Source organism: Lycorma delicatula, chromosome 2 (genome assembly GCF_047948215.1).
Source record: "Lycorma delicatula isolate Av1 chromosome 2, ASM4794821v1, whole genome shotgun sequence".
Lineage (NCBI taxonomy): Eukaryota > Metazoa > Arthropoda > Insecta > Hemiptera > Fulgoridae > Lycorma > Lycorma delicatula.
This window is the reverse complement of record NC_134456.1, coordinates 51,651,534-51,674,683: the sequence shown is the minus strand read 5'-3', so window position 1 is coordinate 51,674,683 and position 23,150 is coordinate 51,651,534. Positions and strand designations below refer to the sequence as shown.

The 23,150-nt window shown below is 29.3% G+C and overlaps 1 protein-coding gene across 3 annotated transcripts; it reads left to right on the top strand.

Moving 5' to 3' along the window:
- The first annotated feature begins 257 nt into the window (after nt 1-257).
- LOC142318795 (calcium load-activated calcium channel) lies at nt 258-20,082 on the top strand. 3 transcript variants are annotated; one of them, XM_075355282.1, is made up of 6 exons: nt 258-563; nt 10,162-10,255; nt 10,985-11,062; nt 13,277-13,451; nt 13,794-13,938; nt 19,867-20,082. In XM_075355282.1, exons 2-6 carry the CDS (start codon nt 10,195-10,197, stop codon nt 19,957-19,959), a joined length of 552 nt encoding a protein of 183 aa, XP_075211397.1. In that variant the 5' UTR covers nt 258-563; nt 10,162-10,194; the 3' UTR covers nt 19,960-20,082. The 3 variants fall into 3 exon arrangements, with proteins under 3 accessions (XP_075211397.1, XP_075211396.1, XP_075211395.1); XM_075355281.1 differs by lacking the exon at nt 258-563 and adding an exon at nt 1,568-1,686; XM_075355280.1 differs by lacking the exon at nt 258-563 and adding an exon at nt 1,618-1,903.
- The last annotated feature ends 3,068 nt before the right edge of the window (nt 20,083-23,150 follow it).

The following is a 23,150-nucleotide window of genomic DNA, read 5'->3' as shown; positions in this document are numbered from 1 at the left end:
TTTGTTTTTTACGAAAAAAGGCATGGTAATATTTAGTTAAATATTAAATAATACCACTGAAAGATACTTTTTTAGGCGGATAATAAAAGATATATATTGATAATAAATATCAATAACATATAAAGTGAAAATATACTGAAAAAAAAATTTACCAGTGAAATTTTACCCAACCTAGTAATAAAGGCCGATAGGAGTAGACTAGTAATTAAAGGTTGAGGATAGACACATCAGTTTCTGAAAAATTAAATTGGTCGTTAGTAGTGCAGGAACATGTGTCAGGGAGTAGTTTAGTATAGTTTTAAAAATTCATTGTGAGGTCAGTTATTCAGAAATGACGAAAATTTGATCGGAAAGCATTGTCCTCTGCAAATGGTTTGAACGAATAAATAATGATACAGACACGAGACGAAGTTTCCATACACCCGTGTAGGCTCTTCTACGTAAGAGGTGAGACCGAAGCTAGACATTACAAATCTGTATCGTCAACCAAAACATTCGATTTTAAAATATCAGGATTATGTGTCACCTGTTATTAAGACATTAGGGGTGCTAATAGAAACAAGGTATTCTTTTATTTCATTAATAAAGTAGTTGCTAGCTAGACTGTGGTATCTCTATAAAGTGATAACAAAATTCAGTATCTTCTACTACAAAGTCAACCCTTATACGTTAAGTTGAGACAAAGGTCACTTTGTTAAAAAGTTCATCAATATTGTCTTTAATATAACCAGCTATTCCATCCGATCTGTAGTCGTCGTTACAATTGTAATAGCAAGTGTAATTATCAATCGGATACTAGTTTATTTAATTTTATACCCATTTCTGTTAAAAATAAATAATACGGTAAATTTTCTAATTTATCAATTTCTATCAAAAATAAATCAAAGTTTTCCCTTACACTACGAATATTTTGTTATACATAGTGGTATTTCACTAAATTATTGGTAAAACCATAACAAAATACTTTTGATAACCAGTTATATAAGTAATATTTCACTTTGTTCACCAAATGATTGGATTTACAGTAAATGTAAATAGATAATTTATGTTTATAATACTTTTGATAACCAGTTATATAAGTAATATTTCACTTTGTTCACCAAATGATTGGATTTACAGTAAATGCTGTTGCTCTCAGAGAAAGCAATTGGAGTGTGCTCCTTTTTTTAACCTCAAGTAACAACGTTAGGTATTGCTTTACTATTAGCATGAGATGAATGACAGTTTTTGTAACGCGTGAAAATGCCATGCCTTACCAGGATTAGAACCCGGCATGGACTGTGCTCCTTACATTTCAGGTGTTTACAAACAAAAGAACAATAAGAAGAGTGTGAAATATTATGAGAAGCGACATATTTATTTCTACTTCAAAAAACAACGAAATATTTATCCAAAAGGAACAGCTAATATAAAATAATCTGTTTTTATACATTTATAATAGTCTATGAAAAGTATAATTTAAACAGATGCAAAAAAATATCTTTATATTCTTATTTGACATGATTCATTGGTCGCATTTATTATTTAAAAATTTTAATGCGATAATACCTTTAATAATTCTATTAATAATAATTGGCATGGCTTGATTGGCTATATTCAGCTGATTTAGACATAGTTATGTTACAGGTTATGTTTCGTTTACCTATATAAACCACCATGAGGTTGTGACCTGCATTTTGTGTCACTGTAAGTTGTCCTATGTCTAGTTTACTACACGTGTTTTTTGTTACATAATGTACTAAGGATAGTTTACTACAAAAGTTTTGTAAGATTTTATGCGTCCTGTAGTTGTAATTAATTTGATCTTGGTTTTTGGAGGAAACATTGTTAAATGTTTTTTGTTATGGGATTTATGTTATGCATCGGTATTAGTGTTGCAAAGTATTGTAATATTTTGTTACTAGTAAGTATTGTATTAATACTGAATTACAGTTGTAATAGTCTTATTGTTTAGGTTAAGTATTGGTAATTGTATATCATTTTTGACTGGCCTCCGATTTTGATAAAATCTGGAATGAACCTTACGTTACAGTTGAAATTACTTAACTTTTCTTCGATATATTTGGTTAGATTATGTTGATATCGCTAGTTACCTAGCATAACCTTAACCGTGACCTAAACCTAACCAAACTCAATTGAATTTCACTTAAACAGACTTGTTTACTGCATAAATAAACGAACCTAATGCACCTAAGCTTAACCACCCTAATTTAGTCCTAATTGAATCTAATTTCATTCTTAACTTAATTAACAAACTTAACTGAATTATTTAACCAAAAATAATGTTTATTACACTGTTTTAACAATGTTTGTGTTGCAATTTTATTTTAACATGACATCAGCTAATGCTAATGCAAGCCTATTTTGAATTAAGACTACATTTTGATTGTCCTCCATTATCCTGTCCCTCCTTCACATTTATATTGTGAATATTTCTGACAGAAAATTGTATTAGCATTTCGGAAAAAAATATTTTAAAAATTCTTAGAATTAGATACATTTTTTAAATATTGAAAAAAATTACAAATTGAAATAATTAAATAATCATTAAATACAAATTAATGAAAGCTGAAACTGAGGTAATATTTTAAACATGCAGATATTTACTGCATAGGCCAAAAAGTAGTAATATCTTACAGAATCACTTGAAACTTATTGTGGTCATCTGTTTTCACTCTTTCCATCATAATAGTTCTTATAAGTAGGTGCCCAGAAATTTTTTGCTATGCTTGATTTACAACATTATCTATTCAAATTACTTATACCATTGCATGTCGCATATTGATCAGAAATTATTATTGGGCTTGATGCAGTGTGCTCTATTGTAATCATTAATAACATATCTGCCGAACGACTGTCTACTGTGAACATGAAACATTCCCCCATTTCACAGATTAATTCTCTGAACATCCACTGCTCCTGAGGGACTCTGCTGAGGTTGTTCCTCCTCCTTACAATAGAGACTCGTCAGACCTGGGCCACTGATAACACGATTTGATTTTAAAAGCTTCTTGGCACAGACTTTTCATTGACAATTTCTTCAGTTAACAACTGTGTTGTAGTCAATATTTAATTCACAGAAAGTTGCAGTCATTTCATACCTCCATGAGTAAATAATATGTTGCATTTGTGTATCGACTTGACACTGCCTTTTCTTGCACTGCCATCATTCTTGATTGTTCAAAATATTTAATTGCATATCGTGCCCTTCATTACTTAGTTATATTGTGGTAAAATATCCAAACCTTGAAGCAAATGAACACAATTCATTTCATCTTGATAAAGAAACAAATTTTAAGAAAGATCCATAACAGTACCTAATTATAATTACTGCAAATATGACAATAACTATGATGTACTGATGTAATTTTAAAAATTAATATCAAACAATTCAAATTACAGTACAGAAATGAACATGAACTTGAGTTATAAATTTTTTTAACACAGTATTTCATATATGCAGCAGAAAATGTAATTAAATCATGTGGTAATGACATTCAACAGATTGGGGGAGGATAACGGACGAGAACTCGTTTATTTTGGATGTGGTCAAAAAGTGAACTTATTTTGATTTGTGTCTGTTCATTTAGTAAGTTGTATAAATTTGTTATTTTGTTACATTCTAATGTTTTAATATTTGGTTTTCTGGATTTATTTATAATATCTGTTATTAATGCTGCTGTGTTTGTTTCTTTGAAATGATTGGAAAATATTGATTATGAGAAGAGTGCGTAAATTTATTCTTTGAATTTCTGTTTAAAGTTGTGCCCCATTTTTCCTATGTTTTTATTAAAAGTTGTATTATCTAACTTTGTACCCGTACCCGTAAATTCAATGTACCCGTACCAATATCATTATTTCAAGGCATATTTGTGTGTGATTATTTGTGTTTGTTCATTATTTTAAAAATATCTGTGCCAAAATGCAGGATATAGGAAAGATAACAGTTTGTATATAATGTTTGTATTAGAAACAAAGATTAGCTTGTTTATCTTTTTTTATATTTAATATGTTTAATATTTCAGAAGTGTGTTATTACTACATTAGACTTTGTTTTTTTTGTAGGTTGGTGAGTGATTTTGATAATTAGATGTTTGTTCAAAGATGTGTATGTCAAAAGACATTATATTGAGTTACCAGATGCATTGATTGGTTATCATTTTTTATGTAGTATAAGCTTATATTTTATTTTCAGGATTGTATTTTTTTATGTTGTATGCATATATTTGAAAAGTTTATTATTTATGATGGATCACATTGAAATGTTGATTTGGTGTATTTTTACGAATTTCCAATAAGTGGGGACTTGGATATTGATTTATCAAAAAAAAAAGCAAGTTTGATATAACATCTTGATAAAACCAGTCATTCAGCACTACTTACTGTCCTTCCTCTTCATTTGGTCTACTGCTTTCTCGTTCTCTACCCCTTTCTCCCTCTCACAATTACTCTACTCTCTCTTTTCATAAAGGATAAATTTAGTCAGTTTTAAAATCAGTTGCAAGTCTTCAAGCCTTAGTCAAAATGATTTTTTATCAATTCATAATGTAAATGTCATACATCCATATTAATTAACAGTAATAGAGACCATTGGAAGATTAGAAAATGTTAATAAAAATGTGATTATTTCACAAAATTAATGTAAATTATGATGTATGTACATATACAAATGGATAATACTATTTTAATATATTAATGAAGTTGTGACAGCTGTAGGGTTATTCTCATAAAAGTTATCCTCACATGGACTGTATTTTAACCATTTTTGGAAAAGGATACTTTCTGAATAAATTGAACACACTAATTTTGGATATCATAAATCAAGAATAAAATATCTGCCAATCGGTGATTTAAATTAAATCACATATGATGTATTGATCATTATACATTTTGGAGATAAGATATAGGACAACCGGACAAGGTCACCAGTATTGGTAGTGATTAACTAACCATTTATTGTAAATATTAGCTTTTTTGAACCATTCTCAAATTTCTGTAATAAAAAATTGCCTTACCAATCACTTACTTATACAAAGAAAACATAATGATTATAATTAATGCATTTATTCATTTTCCATGTTTATTTGAAATAAATAGCGATGAAAACCTGTTTAATGTTCTTAATAACTTAGACTGTGGTGAAAATAATATAGTATATATCTAATAAATAATATTTTAGAAGCACTGCATCACATGAGATTAATAGTGTATCTCTACATCATTGTATTTTGTGATCTTCCAAAATCATCAATTGTGACTGCTCACAAAAATTACAAATATTTTCTTATTTGCAACTATTGTCTTAATAAATTGCAATACTATTATAAGCTGTAAAACTATGGAATGATGTACTGTTAACTAAGATGGCATTCTTTCAGATTGTATTTATGTCCACTCTTATTCTGGTTTATGCAAGTGATGTGCACAAAAAGTTACGGATTGAACTTTGGCACTGAAATAGCTCGCAGCGATAATTCTTCCAATTTGCTAAACAAATTTCTCAAATGATTATTTTAAAGCTAATAGATTGTTATTAAATACTGGGTGAACAAATCAGTTAAAGTTCAGTGTTGAATTCACTCCCACTAAAAAAAATTGAAGTATTAAGTCTACTACTTTAAACTTTCCTATATTTATTGTGGATGAAGCGCTAACATCAAAATACAACATAAAACAGTTGTCAAAAAGACTGAATTGTGCACATTTTTGTTATATTGTTATCTTGATGTGCAGACAATGAAGTATTGTCTATTATATATCATGCTAACATTTATCCATTACTGAACCATGGTTAATCTTTTGGGGAAAAGTAATAATATATTATTAATATAATATATTTATAATATAAAAAAAAAAATTATTTACACTTGTAAACCAAGAATTTTTATAAAGAATGTTTTAAGGAATTAAATATGCTCAGTGAATTTTTTATCAAAATAATTTCGATTTTCATAATTAGTTGTAGAACTGATTTTGTACAACTAATTTTGTATACAGATTTATAATAAACAACCAGAATTTATAAAATAAAGAAAAGTTAATCAAATTTAAACTACCATCAAAAAATTCTGGGTTTTTATTTGGTTTGGGAGATCTTGCAGACAATTTAATTCAGATATATTTCTGTGACAATGTGCATACATTTTTTTCCAGATTAGTCCCATTTAATGGAGGACTTAGTTTTGTGAAGATTGGTAGTAGTTAGGGTTTGTAATAGTATATTTACAAACATATATATACATATTTTGTAATAGTAGGTGAATTTTTTTCTACAAGTTATTTACAATTAAGATATATTCAGATGTATGCTGGATGATATCTGATAATGTATAAATTAAGAAAATAATTTTTTGTTTAATTAATAGGATTAATGTGGTAAATGAGTTGGTTTCAATAGTATCTCAAACCAGTGTAATTGTGTTAATTTCCCTGTACTTTTGTAAGACATCACAATATCCTATCCTAAATAATTATACATTCTCTGTAATAACTATTCATATTGTGTTTCTGATGACTAAAAATAAGTATGTGTTGGGTAATTCTTATGCTGAAAGTAGTGTTGAAAGCTACTTGTGTGACTGATATAATTGTTTGGTACTGTTTTAATAAAAGTTAGTGCAGCTGTTTTGGAGTCAAAAGAACACAACTGTATCACCCAAATATTTCGCCTCCTAATACGAGTATTATAATCAAGTAAAAGTAGTTAATGATATAGCTTTGCAGTTTTGGGTTAATTGTATTTTGCACTTAGTTGAGTGTGTGAATGAGATTTATATATGATATGCAGTTTAATAATTTATTATTAGTCTCACTTGTTAAATTACCAAGCACTTGTCTGATTAACGTTTCTTTTATATTATCAGGAGGGAAACCCTTGGTTAAAATTTAAGAAAAAAACTAAACGTTTTCAGTTTTCATTTTTTTTTGTTTAAAGACCTTTTGAACTCCAGGGTTCACCATTGGAGTTAAATGTAACACTACCATTCTAATACAAATTGAATATGAATTCAAACAATTGTATGCATGCATATTGATTGATAAATCTATAAATAATGTAAACTTGTAAGTTCTGTGTAAAGAAATTTAAGTAAGTAACATCATTATTAAAAGTGATAGTTTTTGTTAAAATTATTAATTGTACTTTATTTCATTAACACTTTTAAGTTTTCATAAAATAAAATATTATATAAATTAATAAAATCATAAATAGATTGTTTCCTCTTTTAATGTGCGATGGTTTTGTATAATGTTGTATTGCTTTTTCAAGCAATCTTTAACTTAAATTTAAAGAGTATTGCATTTTTTTTTTAATGATAATGAAATACTAGTATGTCCTCCCCTTCATGTTTTTGCTTAATGGTTTATATATATATATATATATATATATATGTGCATACATGATTATATATGCATATATATACATGTATGAGGTGGGTAAAAAAATGTGTAGAATTTAGTTTTTTCAACAAAAAAAATTTATACATCAATATTGATTTGTCACCTTCAAAATCATATTTACAAAGTGGAGTAGGGGAAAAGCATGTTTTTTAAATTGTACTAGTACTCAGCAGCGAGTGGGGGTATTGACCTTCTGGTGGACAGCTCAGATTATGCAGTTTCAGTCACTGTGGAGCATTGGAGCATAGAATATCGTGTGTTTGCTGTTAAGCAGTTTTTTAGAAACAGTGATTCTGTGGTCACAGTCCAACGTCTTTTTCTGTTGAAATTTTAATGTCTAACGTCGAGGTACAGTTCCAGATCAAAACACCATACTCCTGTGGATTCAGGCATTGGTACTAGGTTCTGTGATGAAGAAAAACACCAACTGGCCTTCCTCGTTTAGTCTGAACTTCAGAAAACGTAGAGTGAGAAGGGCAGTTCTTGCTAGGCAACAGGCTGTAGCACTGGGTATATAATGTCATTTGCTTCATCACAAAATAATGATCATCCAGCAGCTATCTGAAAGGGATTTTGTGCAACGCAAATAATTCTGAGGCATAATGAACGCCATTCTTATGGAAGATGCAAACGCCCTAATAATGATGAGTGACAAAGCCCATTTCCATCTGGATAGCTATGTTAATGTACAGAATTGTCAGTACTGGGCATTGGAGAACCTATGTGAACTACACTGAAAACCTCTCCACAGCTCAAAAATAACAGTGTGATGGTGCAGTATCTCCAAGATAATGCATACATACATACATCAATTTGGTTGATGTAGTATCTGTCTGTATATTGTAGTATCTCCAAGATACTACATACATCAATTTGGTTTATAATTTGAATATTAGTACAGAGTAATATGGGTATTGTTGACTTTGGAAAAAAAAATATATATCTGAAAAGGAGTATCACTTGCCTGGATAACATTTTCAGATATAATACTGCAGATATCATTTGTGTCAGCACTTTCTACAAAATTTGAAGTACCTGCGGAACACAATTTCTGATATGGCATTTAGCTCCTTTGATGATTTTGATCTCTTAAATGTCAACAAAACGTCATCTTTTGTAGGTTTTTTCTGCTTGGCGAGTAGGAAGAAGTCACAGAGAACCAAGTTCGGCAAATGTGGAGGCTGAGGCATCATAATGGTGCGATTTTTTGGCCAAAAATTGGCAAACAAGCAGTGAAGTGTGAGCAAGTGCATTATCATTGTGCAATTGCCATGAATTGTTTTAACACAAATCCAGGAGTTTTCTCTGGATTGCTTCTTGCAAACGGCATAGAACTTTCAGGTAGTAATCCTTATTGAATCTCTGGTAGTGATTTGGCGATTGTCCATAACCATTTTCTTCACTTTTTTGATGTTGTCATCAGTTGTTGATGTACTGGAACGTTCAGGGCACTCATCATCTTCATCTTAACCGCCCTCTTGGAAACATTTGTATCCCTTGTAAACACTTGTTTTATTCATAGAAGAATCACCAAAATCAACATTCAAAATTTCCAATGCAGTGCTACACTTTATCCCATTCTTAAAGCATATGCAATATTTTATGCATATTTTTTCCGGCATATGGTTGGTAATTTTTAACTTGCTGACCATACAAAACAGGTGTAGCCTTTTCGAAAGCCAACAATAAAATAATTCATCATTGTATTACAAACTTCTTTGTTAACATTTGGCTTTTTCTTTGCTCACATTTAAAAGAAATTGTGTCTGAACTAGTTAAGCCACCAATCAGTGAATGCAATTTAGCTCTTCTGCAAAATAATTTGCTTTTTATGCTAAATCATGCCACCATGGATAAATTTTTATAGCTAGTATTTTTAAACTATGCAGTTTGTTATCAGCATCTGAATACCTAAACTATGTTTAACTACTTGATAATGTGTAACTTTGAAGCATTTTTGTTTTTAAAAATTGTTTCATGGGTTTGTTTTTAAGCTGATTGGTTTTATAAGTAGGTGGCCATCAAAAGGTAGTTTTTATCAATTTACAAATCTAGATCCTTTCCAGGAGTTCTTTAATGAGTCATATTTTATTATCTAAAAATAATTTCTTTTTGTCAATTTTTTTTAAATTTAGATACAAAAAAATTTTGGTAAAGAACATGTAATTTATGACAGTTACAACTCATAAAAAAACTCACGTGAATAGAACATCTATTGATTGATGCTAAAAGTGTTACAGGGTTTTTTCAAACACACAAACAAAAGATGTTTATTATTTTTCTAATTTCAAAGCAACACTTATTTAAAATTATGGTTAATTGAAAAATAACCAATGGTAACCAACTTTAAAGAATTTTTTTTTAATCATAGCAATAAAATTTCCGTGTGATATATATGTCACTCAGAAAATGTAAATATCCATGATCAGCAGAAAAATTGTAAATTGAAGTTTATTTAATATATAAAAAAATAATTATTAAATTTTGTATTGGACTAAAAGTGTTTTTCTTTTCTGGAAATATTACATTTGATGAGTATAATTATGAAAATTCAAAACTGAACGTGATTCAAAGATTGAATTATTTCTCACACTTTGTGAGATCTTATTAATTACTCATATTTTGTAGTTCATTTATGAATGTTAGTCTTTGTAATCAGTAAAATGTAGTTGATGCTATGTTTAAATTATTTTAAATCTATTATTATTCAGATTAAGTAAAATACATTGTGATACATATTTTTTATATTTGGTTTTGTTTCAGTTTTAGATTCAATAGTCATATTGGGTATGCATTATGTGGGCAGACACAATTCTAATATTGTTTATTTCAATATGTACAGCATTGCTAGGTGAAGGTGAGAAAAATTGAAATCTATAAGTTAGATTTATTATTAACTCAAAGAAAAGTGAACTTATATAAGTATTAATATTAATAATATCAAGTGGACTGTGGAGTGTTTTAGCATTTTATAATACTGATAACAAATACATTACTAATTTGATCAATCTCTATTCCTATCAGTACTGTAAATTTTCTTTAATAACATTCATCTTCTTTTAAAGTTTTATGTAGTACTAAATTAACTAACTATGCATGCTTTAATGTACAGATCACCTAACAGACCACATATTGCAGTTGGCTTTATTTATAATTAATTACAAACAAGAATCCCCTTTTCCAATTTTTGTTAAAATCTGTTTAACTGACCCTCCAACTTAACCTTGGCTTGCTATATTTAAAACCTTAACTTTTCATTTATTCAACCTTCCTCCTTTGTTCATTATTTATTTACATTTATTTAAAATATTAAACAAAAATCTTAATCTGCAGATTATAATTCTACAACCAGACTTTTTGTCTGTTTGCTTTTGGTAGTCTGCTTTGATGTATTTCCTTTTTGGCCAATTTTTAAAATTTTATTCCCTAAATAATACAATTTTTCCACTGTGGTGGAGCACAAAAGTTTTCATTAAAAAGTTTGAAAAGACTGGTGGTGATCTATGTAACAGTAATGACGAAAGTACTTGTATTTTATTTACATTAAAATGATATTTTGTGTTAATAATTTATTCATATTTTTTAGGATTGACATGGTTGATGGTTTATAGAACTGAAAAATATCAAAAACTAAAAGCTGAAGTTGAACGTCAAAGTAAACGATGTAAGTTGAGTTTACTGAAATATATTGATGTATTTAATAGATTTTGTTATTTAAAATATCAGATGAACAAAAATATTACTGCTATTGCCACTGATACTATTTCTGGTGATCTCCTGTTTGATTAGGATAATAGTTTATAAACAATATATGTTTTATATTTTTAATTTTATCGACTGTGAACATTTGCTTGATGTTAATATAACACTACAGGGATGAAAAATAAAACTTAACTGTGAATTTCTTTTTAATAGTGTATTTGTGTGTTTAAAAACACAATGTGTGTTTCAAATTAATTTGAACATGCACAATTTTTAATATCCTTTTTTAAGAGTAACACTTTTTATTTATTTACCTTTCATTGTTTAAGAGGATAGATATTTTTTCCAATTTATGACACATTTTCGCATGTTCAAATTAAAACCATTTATTATTGAAGCAAATAATGGAATCATTATGAAATGATTCCATTATTTGCTTCACTTCATCATCTATATGAAACGAGCCTCTTTGATGTCGTGCTTTAAAATTGATGTTTTTTGAACTCCCACAAAAATTCAAACTAATCATTCGTACAAAATTTGGTGTTATAATTTTTTTAGCTGATGATGTAATTTATAAAGGACATTACTTGCTGTGTCTTTTTCATTGCATGGTTTGAATATTTCTTTCCATTGGTCATAAAATTGAAAAGTAGTTTGTCCTGTTCTTTGTGATGGCAGTTTCATGACTCTTATTTTCCTTTGATGATATTTGTGGTAATCACCAACATCAATTATTTAAGTCACTAAGTGTTGATAACTGTAATTTTTTTTATATTTTGGCCTAATTGGAATGAGGTATGAGGTAGTCTTAGTAAATTAATTACTGACTGGAATTTGATATTTTCATTTTTTACAGTTTTGTTTAATTACAAATTAGAATAAATTTATGTTTTACATTTTTGCATTGACAAATCAAGCTGAGCATTTTAAATATAAACAAAGAACTGTGCTAAGCAGCTGTTGAAATAAATTGGAAACAAGAAAATTCTCAGAAACTGTTTCAAAACATTTTACTTAAAATCTAAGTCTAGATGGCGATATTGATGGTTAAACAGTCATCACCAGTAAATAATGTGGAAAAATTATCTGTAAGAAAATAATAAATATTAATTGACAAATAAATAGTACTTACAAAATAAATATTATAACAAGTATTTTGAGCAGGATTTTTCAACATAAGGCATAAATTTAGCTTAAAAACATCTACATTACTTCAACCGTCAATTCCGATCACCCACTATGACTAAATGACTCCTCCAACCTTCTTATAATCATTTATTTCAAAAAATATAAATATATTATGGACAGCTGATAAGTGTTGCACAGATGCATGTATTTGGAGAACAAAACATTGTTCATAGTACCTTTTTCTAACTGCATTCTCCTGTTGCAAACATAATATTGGGTCTCATTGAATCAGTCCTCATGTTCTTTGTCACCAGCCATTGCCATGGAATCAAATATTTGCATGTTATCTCCATGCATTTAGAACAGGAAAAGCATTCCTTGCTTTGCCTTTTTTATGGAAGGCAATTGTAGTTATAGATAGATACATTGAAAGTAGCCATTTATTTTCTATATGATGAAAAGAATTTTTCGTTACATACCTCTCAGTTTATGTACTTTTTAGTAGTTTTTTATGTGTTAAAAGTTGTCGATTTTGTAAAAAGTAGTAACATTAATGAAGTTGGGCCTAAGTATTAAGTTTATAAATTACTTGTCCATGATTGAGTGAAAAATTAAATTTTATTTAAAAAATACCTTGCTTTGTTCAAGGTGAAATTAAACAAAGCAAGTTGACATTAATGTGATACTTTTTATTCTTGTCTATATACACTGTAATAAGAGAATGTCAAAAGCAGTGAGAAAACCTATAATAAAAGATACCAAAGAAACTAATTATTTTTTGATAGTGAATAGTAATAGAAATACATTGTATCAAAACCTATCGCTAAATTATTTGTTCTTTTGCGTTTCTTGTTAACACTATTTCAGAATTTATATTTTAATCCTTAAAATAAACATTTTGAATTAAGATTCAAAATATAAGATTGGTAAAAATCAGCCAACTTAGGAGTTGGCTGATTTTTACCCTTTTTTTTATTCTGTAATAGCAGTTTACATGCTGATATTAAAGTGATTTCTTATAGCTATTTGAAATATTCATTTACAGTAGAGAAAAGAAAAGAAGCTCATGGAGATTCACTTGATAAGCAACAAAAGAAAAAGATTGAAAGAGAAGAAGAAAAATTGAAAAATAATAACAGAGATCTTTCACTGGTGAAAATGAAATCCATGTTCGCCATCGGTTTTGCATTTACAGCATTGTTAAGCATGTTTAATAGCATGTAAGTTGATTTTACTCTTTCCTTTCATATATTTTTCTTTTTGTCTTAGGTACTTATAATATTTTAATAACTCAGTCTGCATCATTAAAGATAATTTGCTTTAACATTTGTTGTATCAGTAATTTTATAATTCATTAATTTTTATTATTACTATAATAATAAATTATAAATAAATAGTTAAGGATTATATTATAGTTTAGTATTAAATTTATTATAAAAGTGATACTAAAGTTATTATTTATTACTTAATAAGTTGTAAAATCCTGTACTACTTAAGATACTATATAACAAGTTTCACAGTTTATTGTTAGTAATATTTGTTTATTATATAAATTGTTTCAGTTTTGATGGGCGTATTGTAGCCAGGCTGCCATTTGTTCCGATATCTTGGCTGCAAGGACTCTCTCATCGCAATTTACCTGGTGACGATTACACAGAATGCTCATTTATTTTTCTTTATATTCTGTGCACTATGTCTATACGACAGGTAATCAATTCCATTTCTTATTCTAGCTTTTCTTTTATACTTATTAAATTATAGAGAAGTGGGGTTTGTGTCTGCTGGGTTTTCATTCATGAAGTATATCCTGAAAGTAAGTTCTGTTTCTAATTATTGCTGCTGTAGCACAATGATCTCAATTGTAAGTGTGCACGCTGAGGCACCTATCATGTTAGGAAGGGATTTATATACTTTTATTCATTTGTCTAGTCTTGTTGCTTCATAGTGTATATTTATAATTTTTAAGAAATCAAGATATCTTGATTTGCATGTGAAATTTGGTCTGTAATTTGTTTCTGAATGCAAGGAACATTAAACCAAATTAAATTTAAGGAATTAAGGGACATTAAATTCACCAGTTTATGATCAGATGTGTTGTTTATGGAGAAAATGATTTCATGATGGAGATAATGAATACAACTGACAACCATATTTTTATTACTGATAATTTAGTAAGCACAATTGATGCCAAGATTAAGGAGAATAGACGATTCACCATCACTTAACTCTTTGTACATTTTCCAGAAATTTCATATCCATTTTTACACAACAGAGATGTGTCTGAGAAATTGAATTATCAGAAATTGTGTGCACACTGGATGTCTTAGACGCTTAACAGAAAATCACAAAATGAAATGATTTGGCAACACATTGAAATTTTTGACTGTATTAAGAATCAAGGTGACAACATTACGAGCTGTATAGTCACTGGGGACAAGACATGGATGTCACATGTAAAGCCTGAAATGAATTAATCTATGTTATGGTGACACATTTTTTTGCCCAGAAAGACAAAGTGAAACTGATATTTTCCTTTCGGAAGATCATGTGCACAATGATATGGAACAAAAAATTAATTTTGCTTGTTGACTTCTTGCCTAATTGCACAATCACTAGTAATATCAATTTTAAATGTTGAAAAATTGCTTAGTGTGATTCAGAACATGCAATTTGGCCTGTTTACCTAAGCATTGTGTTTATTCGTAACAGCACTCTTTCAAATATGCCCAACGTATCAAATCACTCAACCCTCCCAACACAACATCTCACAACCTTTGGCTGGGAACAATTTGATCATCTCCTTTACAACCCTGAAAAACCTTCCTTGCTGGCTGATAGTTCCATGAGGATGACAAGGTTACTAAAGTTGTTAATAACTACTTGACAGTTTAGTTAATATAACAACTATATTCAAAATTTAAGAAAGATTTGTACTTCAGAAAATAATAAAAATTGTATGTTAGTATGATTTTTATATTTTTTAATATTCCTTTGGAACTTACTTTCTAGATAACCTCTTGTATTTGTTTGTGGATCTGATGTGATGCAAAAAAAGAAACTTTTTTGCATTATTATTGTTAAAAAAATATTTAATTATCTCTGAACATGTCTATTTTGAAGAAGTAAATTAATAAATTAAAAAATGTTTTATAAAATAATTTACAATGTGTTTGTACAATTTTAATTTGGAATAATTTATTTGCTTCTTAATGTAATTTAACATTTTGAAAAAGCTTGTTTTGTTGTCTTAATAGAGGTGTAAACTTTTGCTTATTTTTATAATTGAGGAATTCTGTCATATTAGACATGAATTTGATCTGATGTTTAAATTGAACCAGCATTAACACTAAATGCTAACTTATATAGCGTAATGTTTGGTGTTAGAAACATACAAATGCTGGAATATTTTGAAACTATAGTTTTCTAACTCAAAATTTTGCCATCAAATTTTACCATCTTCAATGTTCATATATGTATTTTAAAGAGCAAGGAGTACTTATGACACCTCATATTTTCCTCAAAAAAATTAATTAGAAATTCAATGGTGAAAACTGACTTCACTGAAAAGTCTGTTGAAATAATCATCAAAAAAATTTTTTTATATTTTTTTTTTAATTGTGAGTACAAATTCATATTAAATTTAAAACGTTTCATAATTTGAAGTTTTTACTTATAAATTCAGCATTGAAATTTTTGAAATGGAAGGTGAATGCGAAGAGATCATAATGCTAGATCAAAGTTAATGAGGATTGAGTTTTGAATTTAGGGAGTAGAGGTGGGAAGAGAAGAGGAGTGGTGTAGGGATAGAATATGAGGTGTAGGGATGATTCATGATAGTATGATTCTTCAGCTGACACAAGCAAGATACTGAGTAAAAAGAAGAAAATTTCTGTGATTAAATATTCATGTATGTTTTCTCCATAGTGCCTCTAATGATAGTCAAGTACATTATTAATTATGTTTTCCTAATGTGTATGTTGCAGTTTCTTCAACTGTGAATGATAAGCAACCAACTCACAGCCCAATGAGATGAGGATGATATGTATGACATGTAAATGAGATGTAGTCTTTAACAGACTAAGGCTGACCATTTCTGACATGTGTGTTTAATTAAACACTAACTATCAAATACACTGGTGTCCACTTTCTAGTATTCAAATCCATATAAAAGCCAGTAACTTTTATTAGGATTTGAACCTCAGAACCCTCAACTTGAAAATCAGCTTTTAATTGATTTTTTATGAGTTAACCACAAGAACAGTCTGCTGAGCAAGTGCATAAATGTCAGGAATTATTTATCAGAAGAATCTCACTCATATGTCATATGACATTTACTTGGTGATTACAGATTATTTATGTTTAAACATTTTTCACGTGTAGAATTTTTTTTTTGTTAATTCACTTAAGAACTCATTTTATTGCTGATCCCATCGCTCAATAAAGCACTTACTGGGGCGCAAGGTATTGCTTCCTTGGTTAGTCTCTCAAAAAAAATTTGTGGATCAACCTTCACTTGTAAGAAACAGTAACCAACGCATATGTTTTTTGATCATAATGTATTACAGTAGAATTTTAAAGGGATGTTATTTCCCAGAAGTACTTAAGAGAAGGTTGCTAAATGTATTAAGAATAAAGAATGAATACTTACTCTTATATTATGTTATCTAATCATTCTTAAATTAAAACAAGTTAATTTTATTGAATAGTACAGGCTGCAGTTTAAATCTTGAAGACTAAGATGACAATGAATTTAATTTTCTTAAAAAAGATATCATTTTTTAAAAATTTAACAGTATAAACAATCTATAATATAAATTCTTATATAATAAGGTAGATAAATTAATTTGAATATTGTAATTTCACCATAAGGCTAAAGCAAAAAATAATACTGTCAGTTTTAAAACCCAAACCAGTTTGGGGATAAGCATTGTCATACTGATAACAATTAAGCTGTTCTTATTCCTAGTTTCAGAATTTTAAAGTTAACCCTATTTACCTGACTTACTTTTTACTAGATACATAACATTCAGACACTTATAATGCTTTCCTAATCAAAGTATCTGATTGATTGGTTTTAACACCTTAACTCCTAGTTGTTCATGATGTGAACATTTTGAACGGACCAGGTCTTTTTTCTCTCTAATTTGTTTGTGCCCATATGTGGCTACACAGTCTGTTTAGAACCTAAAATATTATTTTCATATTGAACCATGTGTACCTACCTAATTGGGTCATACAATTATAATATTAGAAAATATTATACATTATTAAGGAATAAAACATACGACTATTACTTGGATGATTAGCCTATTATCCTGGTTAGATATATGTTATTTCTAGTCTAATAACAACTTTGGACAAGTTATATTTATACACAAGAATGCATTGAAAAGAAACATGGCATACACAAATTGGACACTGTTCTAACTTCCTTAACATTTTTGGAGGCATTTTGTTTACTAAATCTTTCTGAATAATATTTATAACGTAAAGATCATCTTCCTCGATTTTGACTTTCAATAAGTTGATGTAAAGTCAGTTATTTGGATTTTCCTGAAGCCTGTAATCTTGTTTAATTCCTAGCAAAGAAAGAGATGATAATTCTCAAAATTTTGTGATAATTCTCATTTTTTTCATCTTCAACTGTTTTATTATATGTAAACATAGCATTTACTACAGCGACGTTTAATAGCAGGTCGATTGCAACTTTTCTATACCATTTAGGTTTTTTCTAATACAGGTTGAGTATGAGCTCATCTGATTGGAAATGGTTTTAAAATGGATTGAAATTTTTCATTCATTTTATTGACTAGAGGGGTTATCTTGTGTAACCTCTCTGCTTGACCACGCAATAAATTATCTGAGAAGTGTAATGCCTTCAAAAGTCTCAAAACGTGTTTGAACTGTAACTACTTCATTTTTATACAAGATGTTTCGACTCCAATAGTCCCTCAAGGATGGCTTTCCATTTAATCCTAACCATAAAATTAGTCCCATGAACTTCTTCATTTAATCTTTGTTTGTATCTTTCAAGTTAGCAAAAAGAGTATGATCAATTAAAGTATCATTGATAATCCCTTTGATTATTTCTTGTTTTACATATTTATTTGTTTCACATACAATCATATCTAATAAGTTTGTTATCAACAAAAAGGCCGTAAAAATCAAAAGGATTATTGTCATTCCTTTTCTCCAAGAATTTATGATTAAAGCCTGCCATTGCTGTAAATGCGAAATTTTTCAAGTTACCTGAAACATTTTTCCAAACAATTCTTCCATTTGGATCAATTTCATCTGCCTGTGTATTTTCATTACCGTCTATTATACAATGTTGTTTACTACTGATTGCGATGTACTAGGATGAGCATTGTTAGTGATTTACTAAGACTAAATTGTTCATCTTCAGACTCAGACATTTCACCATTACTTAGGTTATCAGAATCTGTATTATCATAAAAATCACTCTTATCACTTACTTCAGTAGTGGGTAGTTCTAAAATGTCATCAGTATCTTGATCATCCATTTTCTACAAACAAATACACACTAATGAAAGAAAAAGTAAACACACTCAACACATTTTTTCTTGTCACAACATCAGAACTAGTATATATAAACAAACTGACTAGACAACAGTATTCTAAAGCCAAAAATTTTTATGATAAGACATTTCAAATATTATGAATTTTTAACACTTCTAGAAGAAGCGTATAATAGTTCCTAAATATGTTATTTCTGTATGATATAAAATAATAATTGTAACAAAAAAGTGTTTACTGAATGAAAACAAAATGGCACTTTTTTCATATTTGTATGACACAATCTCAACCCAAGCGAATATTAAGTTTTAAATGAACCCGATGAAACATTACAACCATTTAAAACAATAAAATTTATAACACTAACAGGTATGTGAACATCATTTGGTCACAGGCAACAGAAATGAGTGGTGATGTGTGCACCAATTTGGTTCACATAGTCCGTTCAGGTCACTAGTGTGAACTGTGCACCAAGGTACATGTGGTAGTTAAAATGTTAATCATCCTTGTATCAATCCAGAAACCACCAAAAACTAAAATAAACTGACTGTTATAATATCCAGCGTACCTTCATCATTGCAGTGCTGCTTACAACATAGAAAATAATCTGAAACAAACATATTTATTGTTATTCATCCTGTCTGTCTGTGGTCCTTTAAATACAAATCTTCAAAGACTAAACTTTCTCTCTTTTAGTGTGAATATTGTTTTTGCATTAATTCTTCTAATTGTAGGAAAATATTACAAAATGATGGTAGCACATGTTTCTTATTACAACTTTGGTCAAGTACTTACACATGTATTTTACTGAAGATTATGAGATCAATAAATTGTTCCAAAAAAAAGCCAAACCCTGCTCGGGTCTAAACTGGAAGTAAGGTGTTGTAGAATACAGTGTAACCCAGTTCTTGATCGTAAAATATAATTGTCAAAATCAGGAAAAATTGAGAATTTTATAGGAAAAGTGCACGGTAAATCTGTTTAAGAAAAACTGTTTATTTCTGCATTATAAATGTGCTTTATCTTTTTCTTATAATACATAATTTCAGGTTATATATATCACCTTGTTTTATTACTAAAAGATTTTTCTTTTTTCAGAATATTCAAAAATTGTTGGGATTTGCTCCATCAAGAACAGCAAGCAAACAAGGTGGTGGTTTATTTGGACCCCCACCACAACAATTTAAATAACTCTTTTTATCATTTAATTTTTAAGAAGTATCAATGCAGCAATTGTTATACACGTTTATTTATTAATCTGGAAATAAAATTGTTCTGTTTATTTAATAAAATAGTTTTGTTTTCATAAGTAAAGGCTATTTTTTTCAGTGGTTGAAAATAATCAAACAATGGCAATTTTTGGATATTAACACATTGAAAATTTCAGTGTAACCTTATTTTACCAGTGAAACTGAAATCTGAACAAAACTTTTCACTAGACATAACAGTATAACAAAGTGTTTTTGGACATATGTTAACGTAAAAGTTTTTCCATATTTCAAGCTCTAGATTGAGTTTTTTTTAATTATGTCACTTTCCTTTGGAATCATCCTGTATATAAATTCATGTGTATAGTAAATATATCCCAAAATGGCGTAGCATAAGGAATAACATAAATACATCCAACAAACCAGGCTCACTTTTGGGAAAATGCTGTTTGTGTGTCACAGCTATAATAAGATCTGGGATGGATAGTGTAAAACAGTAAATTTTTATTTACTGTTAAGTTTATTTTTAAACTTAGATTCCCACTTATATTGGGTTGGACAGCCATAAAAGTTTATTTCAAGTAAAACAGATAATAAAAAGTATTGCTTTTCTTAAACAAAATTTAAGGAAAAGGATAATGATTTAGTTTTACGTTGTTTTAAAATAATAAGTACTTTTAAAATAGTGGAACTTTTTTTTATAGCAAATTAGCCATCACACCTTCTTCAGTGGAATTATTATTGGCAGTGCTGCTACTAAGACTCCATCTTAGAAAGATTATAAATGCTTAATTATATAATCAGATAATATATTCAACATTTTGTTTAGTTGAATGTGTATAAATTTCATGTTGTTTAATGTAATCTCGGTTTTTATATATCTGTAAAATGAGGGTGGGGTGAAAAGTACCAGGCCTGGATAAGAAAATGACATATTTCTGGATTCATTTTGATTTATTTTTCAACATAGTCACCATTAGGGTTTATACCTTAAGCCCAGTGTTCCACAAGAACGCTAATGCCAGTTCGACATATCAGGTTTATCCAACTCCTTAAAATAACCAATGGTGATGATAACTTCATTATTGGTCAAAAATCCCTTACCTCCTAGCCAGTTTTTTAGGTTAGGAAACAAGTGATAGTCACTGGGAGCCAGATCAGTCTTATCAAACTACAAAACAAATTGATGTAAACATTTCTCTGGATTGCGCTGAAAGAACTTGAAATGATTTTTTTGGCGCTGTTTTTGGTCAAACGTGATCAAACACAGCACCAATCTAGTGTGTAATATGTTCAATCCTACAGATTCTGCTAACTCATTCACTGTCACTCATCAAAACAGTTTTTCTGCCAAAATGATTTTATGCATTTTTCAATCAAATCTTGTGTAGTCACTTTAGAAGGGCATCTACTGCATAGTTCATTGCTCATACATGTCTGACCCATTTTAAACTCTGCTACCCAGCGTCTAACTTTGATGAAGAAGTCTCCCAAAGCCATATTAAGCTCTTCTTTAATTTCCTCTGCACTAATGCCTTTCAGAAAAAAAAATTTAATCACCATGAATTTTCAGTTTTTTTATTTTCCAAAAACAATGCCCTAATTTTCCACTTTGACAGACTGTAAATATTATACTAAGTGATACAGCGATTTGAAACTCCTATATATTTGAAACTTATAGTAAGTTAATGAAGAATGGAAATCGTGTGATACCATCGAGAAATTAAGCATACAAATGCCATCTGTGTGTGAGGCCTGGAACTTTTCACTCCACCTTCATACATATGTTGTGGTTAATGATTTCTATGTTTATACTTCCCCCAGGGGAAGCACCCACCTTCTGATGATCTTGGTCGCCACACCACCCCTCCATCCTTATCTATAATGGGCTTTACTGGAGGTAATTTTTTAGACCCTCTAAATCTGATTACATTTCACAGTCATTGCCACCGATGCAAATGCTTCGGCAAACATTTCCATTGGTGTGTTACTTTATTGTTGCCTTTGTATTAGGCTTCTTCCAAGTTTGTTCATCTACTCTAATTTTTAGCTTTCTCAACTAACTGATTAACCATTTGGCTTCAATTATGAAACTCTAACAAGAAGCAAATGCTACACTCTCTGATCTGATCCGCTTTCTGGAGCAAGGTCACCACCTTCACCCTCCCACACTGCAGCACTATCACAAGTTCCTAACACAATCTATCTTAACTTGAAACTGGAATAGCTCAACTAACCAGGTATCGATGCCAAAACACCTTTCTTGGCAAAATAAGCATCCAAGTGAGTCCCTAGCCACCTGGGTACTCTTATCTATTAGAGCATCAAACCCCTTCAGCCACCCTCTGTAGGGGCAAAAACCTAACAAAGCCATCAACTTTATTCCTTTCCCTTTGGCTTTTCTAATTGACTTGCAGATCAAAATCAGAATTAATTGTAAACTAAATTATTAAATTCTCTTAACTATTCTAGTATTGTTGGGTAGACATATACAGGACATGGTTACATTTTCATCATCTTCATTCTGGACATAGACCTGAGCCAGTCAAGCCAACTTATTCCTAAAAGTACCATGAAAGAAAGAAGCTTGTTGTATAGCATCTAGTCAACCCTTGAGCAACATTAATAAAATTCTGAAATCATTTAGTAACGATAAAAAGGAAATGTTGGAAAGTATGGTTGTGATATACAGTTAAGGATCTCAATTTTACTGATGCCTAATGCAGGTTCTTCAGCCATGTGAATACTAATGACTTCCATTAATTATTTAGTGAAAATGAAAAGGAGTTGTACAAAAACATTGCAAGTTTAAATTTGAGATTTTTATCACCAGCCCCATCAGAGTTATTTAAAGCCAAAATTTGAATTTAAAAAAAATTAGTTTTCAAAAATTCATGGATAAATATATCACCATTAATGTTAATTACGGTAAAAGTATAACATATACCTACAAATAAAAAAGTAATTCAAACTGTGTATGCCATCCCTGGCTCTTGAGGAAAATGACCAAAAGTGAAATTTCACCGTTCATGTTCAACTTTATTGGTAATTGTCTCATAGAAAGAAGAGATATTTAAATAAACCACTAGACCAATCTTTACCTTGAAAAAATATGAATAAATTGCTTTTATTTCATCCAGGACTAGTTTTTTAGTTACAATTTTTTCCATAAAC

Excerpts from the sequence above, each read along its gene's own strand:
- LOC142318795 (XM_075355282.1), top strand. The coding sequence starts at position 10,195 with ATGTGGGCAGACACAATTCTAATATTGTTTATTTCAATATGTACAGCA. Across the intron at positions 10,256-10,984 it reads TACAGCATTGCTAGGTGAAG|GATTGACATGGTTGATGGTT; the intron begins GTGAGAAAAATT and ends CATATTTTTTAG. Across the intron at positions 13,452-13,793 it reads TTAAGCATGTTTAATAGCAT|TTTTGATGGGCGTATTGTAG; the intron begins GTAAGTTGATTT and ends AAATTGTTTCAG.